This window comes from Nasonia vitripennis, chromosome 4, assembly GCF_009193385.2.
Source record: "Nasonia vitripennis strain AsymCx chromosome 4, Nvit_psr_1.1, whole genome shotgun sequence".
NCBI classification, from domain to species: Eukaryota; Metazoa; Arthropoda; class Insecta; order Hymenoptera; family Pteromalidae; genus Nasonia; species Nasonia vitripennis.
Genome location: NC_045760.1, coordinates 3,155,004 through 3,169,085, shown reverse-complemented (window position 1 = coordinate 3,169,085; position 14,082 = coordinate 3,155,004). Strand labels below are relative to the sequence as shown.

The following is a 14,082-nucleotide window of genomic DNA, read 5'->3' as shown; positions in this document are numbered from 1 at the left end:
ATTTTGTATGTATACTATAGAAATCTATAGTATACATACAAACTGTTTTTGTTTCGTATATTAGCATTCATTGCTCCTAACGTGTGTACACTGAGAGAAAGATATCATTGCCGTAAACATGTACACACGTTAGGAGCAATGATTGCTAATATATTCGTGTACATCTTACAAATATTCTATACGAAACAAAAACAGTTTGTATATTATTGTAGGTACAGTCTGAAGGAAATTTCCATAACTTTCATGACGTACAACCAACGCGAAGATTCGCAGCTGATCATTCGATGAAAAACTGCATCATCTGAGAGCAAGAAAAAAGCTAAATGAAAGTCGCTATAAGGACATTGTAACGAGTGCCGGTTTTTCCTAATAGATTCCGCGGTGGCTGGGTATTTCCTATATGTACTTAGAAATGCACTACTGAGCGTTTGGTGCAAGACACGCACTCGTTTAACGAGAAATGACGAAACTACCGGAGTTTCGTTCTCAAAGGTAATTCTTTTGTTTTAATTGAAATTCTTTCTTCTCTTATTATAGCTAATGAGAGCGTTACTCGGTAGTCGTTAGGAAATTATGTGTAGAGAAGTAGATAAAATATTCGTTTGATAAGGATGAGAATTAAATTTGAAAGGAAGAGGAGGTCAAGGCGTTCGTACAAATAATAAAAAATTGTTGTTTGATATTTGACGTAGTGCTTATTATTCATTATGTATATATTATATGCATATGGTTTATAATGAAGTCAATTTGATGTATATTTCCTACCTATTATAATATAGTGTAACATTAATCGCTAGTATAATAAAAAATACTAATGTACAATATTTACAAGTCTTATTAACAATAAAGCTTACATTATTCAGTACTTTTACGTGACTTTCCTAGAAAGTCTCGCCGCATTTGGATTTCCTCCAACATAGAAAAATACGCCTCTATATTCTTTGTCCTGTTTGCAAAGAATCGCTCGCCGTTCCTCGAAACGAGTCAATCATCGTTATTAAAGAGAGTATATGTTATGGTTCTCGCAGCTTAATCGCTCGAGTAACTGTGCGTCTTTTTTCCTTCGCACGTAGAAAAATAATGTTCACAAGCAACTCTTGAGTATAGAAAAGCTATTGTAGACCTTTACTTTATCAACTAAATGGGAAAGTCAGAACCTCCGTAGTGGTCTTCGTTTCGCATGTTAACATAATCCTGAGATCAACTTTGATTCTCACTGCATGAGATATGCAGGAAAAAACTTATTTAGTTGGCTGGTGCAAAATTATAGATGCTTGTGTGTTAGAGTGAGAGAGATTTTTAAAAACGTGTGTTATTAGATATATTTTCCGCTACAGCTAGTATACGTAATCTATACATAATTTTAAATTGCTAGCTACAGTTTTTTAAAACTTTAATTTCGTTTGCCTAATATAAGTGAAGCGGAATTTTTTTTCATTTTTATCGTTATTACGAACGATAGAGCTCGGTTTTCCCGTAAAGGAGATAAGTAACGTAGGAGTAACATTTTTATACTTGAAATAAATTTATCAATTCGAAACATACAAGCGAAACTGAATAATCGATTTATAAAACAAATCAGCATAATCAACGCAATTTTTACAATCATTCGGACTTCAAGCCTACCTCGATGACCCCGAAGCCATCGCGGCTCTTCGAGTATCTCAAGCACGCTTATAAATAATTATGACGTGGACTAGCTCCGGCTTACGCGAATGGAGCGAAGTCAAAGACATTCATGAATTCGAAAAGTGTGCGCGGCACGAAAAAAAAAATTCGAAAGAGAATAAAGAAACCTAGACACAAGCACAACATTACAGTTTTTACTCACTAAGAACAAAAGCCATGACACACAAAAAAGCAAATTTACATTAACGAATAAATAATCGCTTAGTTCTTACTGTAGATAATGACGGATATCGTTAGGTAAGTTAAAATTTTCGTACAGAGTGATTGTGCAAGAATATCGGAAGGTGTATTACTATAGATATTATCGTATCTAAAATTTGTAATTTCACTACCTACATCGAATCTTAAACTCCGCACTCAACAACGAATTCACCTAAAACCTAAGCATCTCTCGCGATCAATAACAATTCGCTCTTCGCACGCGATGACGCACGTGCATAAATATCATAAATAACCTATCTAGCTAAACTCTCCAAAGACATCTCTATACGCAACTTACAGAAGAAGCTCGTCGCTATCAATCTCAAGCTCTGGCGACGGACACGGAGAAGCCGGGCATCTCCCTGAACTCCTGGTGCACTGGCGTCGCGCCTCGGCTGACCAGTTCACTGGCCAATCGCTCGTCGATGCAGCTGGCCAGTTGATAGGCAGTGCAGCCGGAGTAGGTGGCCGCGTCGAGATGTGGTCCGTACTCCTGGATCAGACAGAGGAAGAGCTCGAGCTGGCCATGTTCGAGAGCCAGGTGTAGAGCAGTGCGACCGGCCAATGATTCCTGGGCCTCGAGGTCCGAGCCGAGGTGAACCAGGTGACGGACCAGGTCGACGTGGCCTCGGGCGGCGGCGATGTGCAAGCAGCTCTGGCCTGTAATCAGACAAACAAAGAACCGCTCGGTCAGACATTTGTTTCTCTGTATTTTTGCGCGTCGCTCTTTCAATACTGGCGTATATATCTGCGGACCGGATGATTAAGCGAAGATACGCGCGCGACGAGGGACCGGGTGATTTGAATTTTTTTAATTTTGCGTCAGGCTTAAATTTAAACTCGCTCTTCCAGCAGCAGCAGCCGGGATTTACTTTGAAAAAAGTAGACGTTCGCGCAGGCGTTCAACTTTCTGGGAATCCCGCGGATTTCAGGCCGCGAGTGTATACCGCTCACGTATATCAGCAGCCGTAGCGTCATTTCTTTAAATATAATTTACGGGAGCATCGCGCGGGGCACGAAAATTGAATTACGTACGATCTCCGCAGAACAACATTATACACACGATAAGATTTATCTTTCGCAATTTATGTTTCGCAAGCGCGATTTTCCCTCAAAGGTCAGACGTTTGCTCACAATACGCGTATACGTATAATATAACGAGAATGGATTGCAAAATATCATCAATTGTTAGGAGGGCCGCAGTAGAGAAGGATAGATTAAAAAGAGGAAAAAACTCTAAGAAATCACACATCGCGCTAACGGATTATTTCATGATGTCATTCACGCTATTAGGCGTGCGATCAACTTTCGAACGTCGCGACGTATACGCCTGGGGAATTCCAGAGGCTCGTCCAATTCTTTTCTGTACTGGCCAAACGAGCGTAATATGCGCAACATTTAGCAACGTCTCTCTCTCTCTCTCTCTCTCTCTCTCTCTCTCTCTGCAATCACGAGCGCTTTTATGTAGCAACTGAGCGACGTGACTGTTAAAGTGGACGATGAGATTTCGCGATCGATAGTATTATAACGCACGTACGTCGTCGCCGATAAGAAATCGATCGAGGACAACTTCAAACCTCGGAGCTTGTTTTTGTTTCTTTTGCCACGGCGAACTCTTCCGACCGCGTGTCGTCATAACCCAGAAAGAATTTTCAAAATTCCTCGATCGAAATCGAAAGTGTCCCGGCCGTCATGATCCTGCTTCCCGAAAACTACTACCTGAACTGCCTCTGCAGGTAAAAAAAAGAATCGTTATACACTCGTGTATCTCGTTATATCAAAAGTACACACTGTTGTCAATTACGTGTACCTCTCGACTGTAAAAGCGATAAAAGCGCGATAAGGAAATTAAACACGAGTATATACCGATCGGCCTGTGTATACTGTATTGTACCCGCGAGACAACGATCGCTTGCAGCGCACGTATATGCGTTCGCACATCGTAACAGTAAAAAGAAACCGCATCGATTATCTCTCGCGCAGGCGAGAATCCCGCTGCAGGCCGGAAGTCTTCGGCCGCAAAGAGGACGGCAAATGCGAGCCACCGGCGAAGAAGGCCGCGGAAAACAAGTGTCCACCGGCGAAGGTCAAGCCGGGAGGTATCGCAATAAAAATAATCACCTCTACCGGCGTTTACGATTCTCTCGCTTTACGCTCTCCGCTCTTTCACAGCGAAATCCAGCTGCCCCAGCAAACCGGAGCCGGTTCCGCAGCAGCAACAGCCGAGCTCCTGCGGTTGCGGACGCCGCAACGCGGGAAAATCAAAAAGACCGCCTCGCTCTCGAAACCCCTTCATAATATTTTACCTGACGATGTACCGCAAGCAACCAGGCCGAAAGATAACCGACGTGGCTCGCGAAGCTGGAAAACTGTGGTGTGGCATGTCTCCGGAGGACAAGGAGGTCTACCGGAAGATGGCCAGGTTGGAGCAAAAACGCCGACAGCGCAAGTCGAGAAGACGCCGACACAAGTGCCGACGTTGAGTTTTATACGCAGGGAGTGGTGGGGAGGGTTTTACCCGGACGGATGTTACGCGCCGCTGCTGCTGCTGCTGCTGGGAGAGAATTGAAGAGACTGGAATTTCGGAGCGAAATAAAATAAAAAATACGTTTCTCGTGATGCGCTTCTGATGGATTTTTAATTTTCTCTGATTAGCACACACGCGAATGTTCTAGTTTCCTAGTTTGATGAAGAAAAGGGACGGAGAATCGAGTGACGCACACGAATTGTTTTGTTTTTTCGGCCGAAGATAATAAGACGTAATAAGACCGATTTCGAGTAGTCTCCGTAAATTACAAAGAGTTTTTCATTTCAGCCAGCTCGGAGACGACGCAGCCGCGAGCGTTGACCTCCTATCCGCAGTTTCTGCCGCAGTTACTGCACATGCGTATAAAAAGGCTGCTCGCTGCGGCAGATCGCGTGTATAGGTGTAGTTATATTGTTTCACTGCGGCGCCAGTAAATTAGCTCCGAAATTCCCTCGATTTCTTTTTCCCTCTGAATAGCGCGAGATATAAGAGAGCCGGAGACGTGACGTCGCGTTGGAAAAAAGCTGGCCGGGGGAATACGCGGTGTACGCGTAGAAATTGTTAGATAATTATATGCGCGAATGTCATTGTCGATTTGGTATTCATAGTAAACAATATGCGCATCATCGTATATTGGCATGGGAGATGAGCAAACGATCGTGGGATATTCGGCTGACATCATTCGAAACTTTCGCTAATTATATTCGTGAAAATTTGTTCGTACATCCTCCTTTTCGTCACCTCCTCTGTGTGTGTGTGTGTGTTTGTGAGGCAACTCTTATCTCCCGTGTTCCGAGCAAAAAAAAAAAAAAAACGAAGAAACGTAAGAGCGAGCGACTTTTTCATCATCCAGCGCGCGGGAGATAAAAGCCGAAAAATTTGAAGTTCAGAGCTCTCGCCGTATACGAAATTCACCGTTGCCGCGTGAATGTGAGCTTAGTCACGTATATATACGTATACACAGAGGCTCATTCTGCGGACACGACACGAGGAGAAGCCTCGTTATATATTAATTCGTCGGCATGTAGTAGCGTTTCTTTTTTTACGAAAGGCTTTGTAGGTCAAGAAACCGCACGCGCAGCTGTAGCGTCACGTTTATGCTCGGGATTACCCGAACTTCGATTTCACTCGAGGCTATTTGGAGAGCCGCGTGAACAAACGGAAAAACCGAGCCCGACACTTGTTCTTTCGTCCACGCGGTTGCCCTGGGTTTATACCCTCGATTAATTTTTCTTTAATTCATCAGCCTACTCTGCTCTCTCTCTCTCTCTCTGTGGCCCTCTACATCCATCATTCATTAACAGCTTCTATTATCTCGTCATCTGATGGTGAATGGTCGGGCAAACCAGGTAAGCCGGAGTACCTGTTCTGTGAAGTCACGGCTAAGGGAATATCACCCATCTTCGTGGGGGTTGTGTATCGCCCTCCTCATTCTCCCTTTATCCAGGGATCTAATTTTATTGACCAACTAACACTTCATATGCATAACTACTCCACGAAGGTCATCATGGGTGATTTCAACGCTGACCAACTTTCCTCGTCTGAAGACGCCAATTTCATCAAGGCGTTTATCGACGAGAACTCCCTTATGTCTGTGCCATTTGGTGCAACTCACCACAGACCGGACTCCGACACCTGGCTAGACCTCTGTTTAATTGATGAGCAGGATAGACTGCTCTCATATTGGAAGACTGACACCCCTTTCATAAACGGACATGACCTGATCACGGCCACACTCGACGTACAGATTCCACGCTACGTACCTACTACATACACCTACAGAAACTATAAAGGAATCTGTGCTGAGAAGCTAAGGGACTTCCTTAGCGCATGTGACTGGTCATCCTTCGCCACGCCATCACTAGACGAATGCATCACTATTCTCAACACTAACATCTCAAACGCCATCAACATTCTCGCCCCATTAAAAACTGTGACTCCCGGACGCAAACGTCACCCGTGGTTCACCGCGGCTCTTCGTGACCTTTTAACTGAAAGGAATAGGCTCTACAGGCGTTTTCGCAGAAGTCGTCTACTTTGGGACCTATATTTTTATAGAGTTGCCAGAGATGACGCCCACAAACGGATTGAGGAAGCTAGGCTGGATTATTATTATTCACGCCTATCAACCCTGACCGACGTTGCAGAGATATGGAGGGAACTACAAAAACTCGGTATTTCTACCTCTAAATCTTCTCCACCTTCTCGGTTCTCTCCAGATGCTCTCAACCATCACTTTAGTTCCATCTCAAATGATCCTCAAGCTCCATCAGTTGAGGAATATCTGCGAACCCTCGAGAGTCTAGACCTCCCTAAACACTTCATCTTTAGGGAAATCACTGAGTCGGACGTGTCTGCTGCAGTATCGCACTTTAATACCCAGGCCAGGGGGAGTGACGGCATCCCACAGGTTGTAATTACTAAAGCATTGCCAATACTCGCTCCTCTACTCTGTCAAATTTTTAACCTGTCATTGAGCGAGGCTTGCTTTCCCTCGGCCTGGAAATCATCGCTCGTAAGAGCATTAAATAAGATCAACTCTCCAACTGCTGTAACAGACTATCGTCCGATCTCTCTACTTTGTTTTCTATCCAAGGCGCTGGAGTGGCTGGTGCACAACCAGATATCTGAATACCTAGAGTCAAGACTCTACCTCGACAACTTCCAAACTGGTTTTCGCACTGGCCACAGCACGCAGTCCGGCTTAATTAAGCTGACTGACGATGTCAGGCTTGGGATGGACAGAAAGAAGGTCACCCTTCTACTTCTTTTTGACTTTAGCAAGGCGTTTGATACGGTGTGTCACGTCAGGCTACTCAGAAAGCTATCCTCTTTCGGCTTTTCTAAGCAGGTTATCCGCTGGCTTGCATCATATCTATCGGGAAGAGAGCAAGCAGTCATTGGTGACAACAATGAAATCTCTGCATTTCTACCACTTAACACCGGTGTTCCACAGGGGTCTGTCTTAGGACCCCTGCTGTTCTCGTTGTACATCAATGACATTGGCTATTGCCTTGATGCAGATATGTCCCATCTCATCTATGCGGATGATCTGCAGATCTACAGCCAATGCCACCTCGAGGAGCTCGACTCCTGCTCTGTCAGGATGAGTGCTAACGCCGAGAGGATTAGTAGCTGGGCTGCTTTGAACAGGCTTAAACTGAATGTTACTAAAACCAAGGCTATTGTCCTGGGTTCCCCCTATTATATAAATGCTTTACCTAATACCGCTAACACCTATATAAATATAGGGGGAGCCCAGGTCAATTTTGAATCATCTGTGCGTAATCTGGGGCTGGTGCTAGACTCCAAGCTCACATGGAAAGAGCACGTTACGCAAATTTGTAAACGTGCTCACTCTTTAATGTATCGCCTCTATTTCTTTCGGAAGAGCACCAGCCTCAGGCTGCGCAAACATCTGGTGCAGGCACTCCTTTTCCCTCTCATTGACTACTGCTCACTTGTTTACTGTGACTTATCACAAGAACTTGACCTAAAACTACAGAGACTTGTCAATACGGGGATCCGCTACATCTATGGTGTAAGGAGGGGCGAGCACATCTCCCCTTACAGGCGTGAGCTGCAATGGCTCACCACCGCCGGACGTAGGAAATATTTTATGGCCTGTTTGCTAAGGAAAATTTTCAACACCTCTACACCATCTTATCTAGTTGCCTATTTTGATTTCCACGTCGCGCTCAGGCCTGTGAGGGGTGAGGTGACTCCACTGGACATTCCGCCCTTCAAAACGGAGACACTAAGGAACTCATTTTTCATCAGCGCCTCTTACCTCTGGAATAGCCTGCCATCTCAAATACGTAACACACAATCCATATCTAACTTTAAAATACTAGCGAAAAATTACTTTTTCAATATGGAAAACACTTAAACATCACACAAACATCCACACTTCCGCTTTCATCTCATCTCACCTCATACCATTTCATTTCACACTCGTCACTCGTGCTATCACCAAACTCACACACGCCTACACCAAACTCACACACTGAATACCTTATACTTTTTATTTTACTTCTTTATATTGATATATGTACAACATAATGTACAATAATAAAAATTAATTAATCTAATCTAATCTAATCTCTCTCTCTCTCTCTAGGCACTTGTGTAAACGAGCGTTGTTATGAAAAGTTTTATCTATTTCTGGCGCCCCAGCTCGACTCGGAACGATCCCGAGATGTATATATTATGAAATTCGGATGGCGATGCCGTGCATGCGTATACGGTATAGTATAGCGAGACTGTTTAATTAATACTGCGGATTATATAACGTTGGCCGATTACGTGAAGGAAGACGTTCTTCGGAAGTGTAATAGACGCCAGTATTCGATTAACGTTTTTTTTTTTTTATCGTGCGATCGATTATATCGAAAAATGTCTGCTCACCATGGTAGTTTTGCTGCTCCAGATTCTGAGGGATGACGGGTAGTCTCTTCGACAAGAGATTCTTCTCAGCTGCTGCGATCGGTTCGGTCAGAGCCTTGGCACACTCCAGATCACCGGAGATGCAGGCCAAATGAAGGGCCGTGTTGCCCTGATGGTTCCTGATGGACAGATCAGCTCCGGCTAGGACCAGTCTGCGCGCGATTTTCGGCTGCTTAGTGAGCACAGCCAAGTGCAGTGCAGTCTGTGCTTCGTCGTTCACAATGTCGAAGAGGCATGGATGCGGTGCAATGTTGATTAAGCTTAAAGTGGCTTCGAAGTAGCCTTGAATGATGGCTGTGTGCAGTAGCCTAGAAGAGCAATAAATGTTGGTTTAGTAATTTGATTCCTTTGAGTTTGCCGCTAACTTCTTGCATAACGTGGCTTCACATGGACTTTGATCGAATTTTATTTTTTCACATATTTAGCAACGATAAACAATACTTTAGGTAAACAATATTTATCGGTATTTGTTAGCTGAAAACATCCTCAGTCATAAAAATGAGAACTGTGAAGGTCATGAGTCAACAACGTTTAGATAATTATTTCCATAATGAAAAACCATTGGGTTTTTCCCAAAGAAGCTTTGTGCTCATATAAAGGCTTTACTGATTCCCCCTCTTTCTCTATCTACTCTGTTGTAAGCCAATGCTTTTGTAACGTCAAGTTAAGATTGATAGCTGAACAAACTAAATTATAACAAAAACAATATTTATCAAGTAAAAATACTCACGTATCACCATCATCGTTCTGCGTGTAGTAGAGCTGCCATGGTTCTTGGCAAACTTCCTCAGCCTTTCCATTGCTGGTAGTCATGGATACTCTTCCAGAGTCAATACTGACAAGTGTTGACTCCATTACTGGCTCTAGGTACACCTTGTTGTTATCCATAGCAGTCAAAGACATCTGTTTCAGTGAGAGCTGATTAAAGCTGTCACTGAGTCCAAAATCGATTCCACTGTCCATCTCTTTTGGTGACTGAACAGGTACTGGCTGAGAATCCTCTACGATGGAATTAGAAGACAATTCGGAGCTGTAGGTGTAGCTGGCCGAGTTGGTGTTGGACAAAAAGCCAGAGTCTCCAGTCGATTCCTGACCACACTTGTCAATGCTGTCGAAGCATTCGCTGAACTCCTGGGCAGGCTGCTTCCACATTTTTGCTTCTTTTTCTTACTGTCAATTCACTTCCAACTCAAGACTATGCGAAACTCGGCAAAATAGAGTAATCACTAAAGGAATCTTTGGCAAGAAATGGCACGAGAAACAGCAGATGCGGAATCTAGTAGCAAATCAATAGCGTCCGGGGAACGCAACAAAAGCGCGACAATTCCGCAGCAACAAAACGGAAAATAAAACAAGAGCCGACGACTACTACGTCTCGGCAGCTGTGCGACCGTCCGACAGTTGCTTCTTGTACTTGCTGTCCAGATAAACTTGGCAATCCGTAGCGAATCTCATTCCCCACTTGCGCAAACTGACAACGATATTTCCCCGAGAGGTATGAGGATCGAGGAGAGCTGATCCGACCTACTCGCAGAAGGTTTCGCTCGCGACTGATCAACGCGTGCCTCGAGTCTCGACACATGAAGGCATGAACTCGCGCCGCGAGCCTGCAGTCACTCCCTACTCCGCGAATGGATCGGGGAAATTTTTTCTCCCCCTCTCCAACTACTCCGCGGCGCTATCTCCTCCGCTGCAGTGCTCTCTAGACCCCTAGCGGCGCGCGCAAGAAATTTTCAAGAATAAAGGCGCCGAAGGACGTGCGGGTGATGCATGGATGGGTTTTTTCGCGAAGCGGGTTTTACGGCGCGACGATTTTGCCTTGTATAACGCGCTATATAGTTGTACGTGTACATTCGGATTATTGAAATTTCGAACGCTTCCGGGTTGACGATGTCGACGTAACGACGTTGCGAAAGCGAAAGGGCCGCGAGCAAATTACGGGGTATAGATTTGTGCATCGGGGAGCAGGAAGTGTCGCGCCGGCGGTGCACGTGGCGAATGACGATGAAGAGACAAAGGGACAGAGAAAATCGCGCGCGGAAGTAAAGAGAGAGAGAGAGAGAGAGAGAGGCTTTTGTTGACCGTTGGACTTTTACATCAGGTGCGGAGGGGCTTCGGGATTGAGTTCGACGTACTGGTGAGCTACTTGTTTAACTATTATATTTATATTTTTATGACATTTTTTTATCATGTTGAATAGTGTTTATGAAATACGTTCGTTTACGTTATGCGAAAAGAACCGTTAGATAACCTTATAAGGAGTTTTCCGTCACGTTCGGGAAACTGTTTTTCACATTTACCGATTGTTGAAAACAGATTTACACATATAGTTCTTAGAACTAATATTGATAATATAAGTAGACTTGGACACCCCCTCTTTAACAAAGTTATGGAATTTCCAAAATATTACTGGAAAATATGACGACATTAACTCTACAAATAGTCAATTATAGCCAATAATCTTTATATCTATTGCAATATCGCTAATGATTCAAAGGATTTATGATTTGGTAGAATACAAACTGTTAGCAGGAATATTTTGCTTAAATTGAAACCAGCGAGGTACTTGGTAAATCCTTTGACTCATTTTTACAGCATTCATACGGTATCCTTTTCAAGAAATTTGACGACTCAACATAGATATGTAAGGGGGAAATGACTTCAAACATGCATTTTAATTAGAAAAATACTTAATTTATTTATAGTAACTTATAGTTAATAAGGCGTTTGTTTATAAAAACTATATTTTATAGTACCAAAATTACTTTATACACCATAAAGGATTTGTTCTCACGAAGAAACATGTTCCAGTATCCCTTGCCTTATTAAAGCTTCACACTGTGCTCTTGGTAATAAATGATAAGTGTTTGGTTTCAAGTTGACAATCTGTCCATCATCAAACTCAAATTTACCATAGTCTTGCACACATCGTACCTATGGACCACAAGATATGGAAAATATTACTCGTTGTCCAAATGTATGTCAACAGTAAAATTATAAGTATGAATAAAAAAACATGTACCTCTATGTATAATGATTTTGGTGGTTGAATGTCGTTTGTGATATTAAGCCCATCATCGCCTATAGATCTCATGTAGGTAGCAAGGATTTTGTTATATGATTGGAACCACTGTATTTCAGGGTTTATCAAATTTGTAGTTATTTCAGGTGGCAGGATGCTACCTAGCTCCCATCTAGCTTGCCTTAGACGCCTCATTCTGTGGTATAAGTATGCTAATAAACATCGTTTATTCCTATTCATGGCAAAGTGACGAACTATCAGTGTATTTTTCGGCGCTGGATTTTCTTCTGTGATTGCATTACTAAATCCAAAACGTTATACTTTACAAAAAATTCAAATAGCATTAATTCAATTTTCTCCAATAGATACTTACACGTCTTTGGAATTCTCTTCATACAAAGACTGAATTTCCTCCAACACTTGTCGGAATATTGCTTCCTAAAATTGATAATACAATATATGAATAATTTAGATTGTTATATTCCTGAGTATTTTTTTAAAAATTTACTTGCATTGAATGGCTTTATTTCTTCAGATGTATCCAATTCGCCAACTAATTTTATTGCTTCTTTCCCGAACATTGCTTCCCTTTGATGAAATATTTATACATATATTCTTTATTTAATACCCTAACTTAACAATAAGCACTTGTTTACAAATGCACCGCTTTTTTGCAAGCTATGACAAGATAGGTTAGGTACGGGCTAGTAAGAAAAAGATGACAGAAATCTACTCTACCAACTACTTTATCCTTGAATGGTATAACAACTCAACTGCAGTTGCGATCGTCGGTAGTATATCAGCTGGTGGTCTATACTTTATTATTTGTATTCTGTAATATCAATTGCAAAAATATATTTTATTTTTGTATTGCATTATTTATATATTTGAATTTTTTACCATTTGAGGTTTAAGATTATTTCCCTTATTTGTTGCAAACTACGAACGTGATTTCAATGCTTATATGAAATGTTAACTTATTAATCGTAATTATAATTATTTATACCATCAAAATATGTTTCAAACAAAATATATTATTTTTTTATAATACGGCTGTAGTACAGCCTAAATATACCAGAAAGATATCTACACGAAAAATTTTGATTGTATCCTTGATACCAGTATTGATCCTCAGCCTCCTAATTTATTAAAAGGCTTCCAGCTCGAATTTTCTTCGAGCATTTTCCATCGCGTTATATGGTTCTGCGTTTCTACGTATCCACTTTAATCAGGGTCGTGATAAACGTAACTTTTATAATATATGCTGAAATTTGTAGTTCGTGATTATCATATTTCTTGAAATTCATTCCAGTATAGTCTTTAAGAACGGTAGTTGCAAAATTTCCATTTTCATAACTCGCGAACAATACGATTGAAATGAGATCCGGAAACTACGTCTCGTCATTGACGACATCGACTGATCAATGTAAGCCTATTGTACAAAAGTCGGCTGCAATCGCAGAAGCGTCAATTTCGAAACGCTACTGTTTACGCAAAGTAGGCAACTGCTTCAAAAGCAAAATTACGATGGTTAATTCTTTAAAGAAAATAGTGATAGGGGGTTTAGGAAATGAAACTAGATCGAAAGTATTTAGTTATTCAAATAATTTAATAACAATATATAATGGATAAATACATTTACAATCTTGAGTGAAATTAGATTATAAATAAATATTTATTTTTCTCTATCCCTGGCCAAATGAACAAGCATCGATAAAACATCCCTAGAAACTTGTTGTCTGCTAAAATAATGACGTCTTAAAATACTGAGTAATTTGTTTGTAAACTGCTGTGTTTGGTTTGAGAAAAAATGGTAGAAAATCGAATGTTCACTTCAAGTGATTGCAGTGTACAAAAATTAGTCGAATGAAAACGAACTTTGAGAATAAGAAAGGTTTTAGTTGGTCAGCCACTGTGCGAACGACCGATACTATTCTACTGTGCAGAATTTTAACGCGAACGCTCACCAGTGACGCTTTATAATACTTCGAGGATAATAATGTGTGACGGTTTTTGTGTTTGCTGTGAATTCATGTAAATAACTCTACGTTTGTCAATATAGTTTACGGGTTTATTCATAGATTAAGTTTATTTCTATAATGTACTGCGATTCTGAGTTACTCGCTAATGTAATTTACGTAGGATTTGGTTGTTGTTTTTTTCTTGCTCTCTCAAATGTCCCTGAATTCGATAATAT

At 41.7% G+C, this 14,082-nt stretch overlaps 3 protein-coding genes across 3 annotated transcripts; 1 reads left to right on the top strand and 2 right to left on the bottom strand.

Annotated features, from left to right (window-relative positions):
• Nucleotides 1–675: 675 nt before the first annotated feature.
• On the bottom strand, nucleotides 676–10,527 carry LOC100119352 (NF-kappa-B inhibitor cactus). Its single transcript, XM_001603091.6, has 3 exons — nucleotides 9,594–10,527; nucleotides 8,825–9,171; nucleotides 676–2,550 (listed from the first exon to the last, which is right to left on the bottom strand). The coding sequence occupies exons 1-3, from the start codon at nucleotides 10,013–10,015 to the stop codon at nucleotides 2,213–2,215; spliced, it is 1,107 nt and encodes a 368-aa protein (XP_001603141.1). The 5' UTR covers nucleotides 10,016–10,527; the 3' UTR covers nucleotides 676–2,212.
• On the top strand, nucleotides 3,432–4,509 carry LOC103316943 (protamine-like). Its single transcript, XM_008213139.3, has 3 exons — nucleotides 3,432–3,626; nucleotides 3,874–3,989; nucleotides 4,063–4,509. Exons 1-3 carry the CDS (start codon nucleotides 3,583–3,585, stop codon nucleotides 4,371–4,373), a joined length of 471 nt encoding a protein of 156 aa, XP_008211361.1. The 5' UTR covers nucleotides 3,432–3,582; the 3' UTR covers nucleotides 4,374–4,509.
• A 1,014-nt stretch (nucleotides 10,528–11,541) lies between the features above and the next one.
• Nucleotides 11,542–12,590, bottom strand: LOC107981050 (DNA replication complex GINS protein PSF1). The gene is made up of 4 exons (XM_031929743.2): nucleotides 12,398–12,590; nucleotides 12,259–12,323; nucleotides 11,886–12,186; nucleotides 11,542–11,797 (listed from the first exon to the last, which is right to left on the bottom strand). The coding sequence occupies exons 1-4, from the start codon at nucleotides 12,464–12,466 to the stop codon at nucleotides 11,654–11,656; spliced, it is 579 nt and encodes a 192-aa protein (XP_031785603.1). The 5' UTR covers nucleotides 12,467–12,590; the 3' UTR covers nucleotides 11,542–11,653.
• Between the last annotated feature and the right edge of the window lie 1,492 nt (nucleotides 12,591–14,082).

Excerpts from the sequence above, each read along its gene's own strand:
- LOC103316943 (XM_008213139.3), top strand. The coding sequence starts at position 3,583 with ATGATCCTGCTTCCCGAAAACTACTACCTGAACTGCCTCTGCAG. Across the intron at positions 3,627-3,873 it reads TACCTGAACTGCCTCTGCAG|GCGAGAATCCCGCTGCAGGC; the intron begins GTAAAAAAAAGA and ends TCTCTCGCGCAG. Across the intron at positions 3,990-4,062 it reads GGCGAAGGTCAAGCCGGGAG|CGAAATCCAGCTGCCCCAGC; the intron begins GTATCGCAATAA and ends GCTCTTTCACAG.
- LOC100119352 (XM_001603091.6), bottom strand. The coding sequence starts at position 10,015 with ATGTGGAAGCAGCCTGCCCAGGAGTTCAGCGAATGCTTCGACAGCATT. Across the intron at positions 9,172-9,593 it reads CAGAACGATGATGGTGATAC|GCTACTGCACACAGCCATCA; the intron begins GTGAGTATTTTT and ends TTGCTCTTCTAG. Across the intron at positions 2,551-8,824 it reads GGAGCAGCAAAACTACCATG|GCCAGAGCTGCTTGCACATC; the intron begins GTGAGCAGACAT and ends GTCTGATTACAG.
- LOC107981050 (XM_031929743.2), bottom strand. The coding sequence starts at position 12,466 with ATGTTCGGGAAAGAAGCAATAAAATTAGTTGGCGAATTGGATACATCT. Across the intron at positions 12,324-12,397 it reads AAGAAATAAAGCCATTCAAT|GAAGCAATATTCCGACAAGT; the intron begins GCAAGTAAATTT and ends TATCAATTTTAG. Across the intron at positions 11,798-11,885 it reads CAAAATCATTATACATAGAG|GTACGATGTGTGCAAGACTA; the intron begins GTACATGTTTTT and ends TGTGGTCCATAG.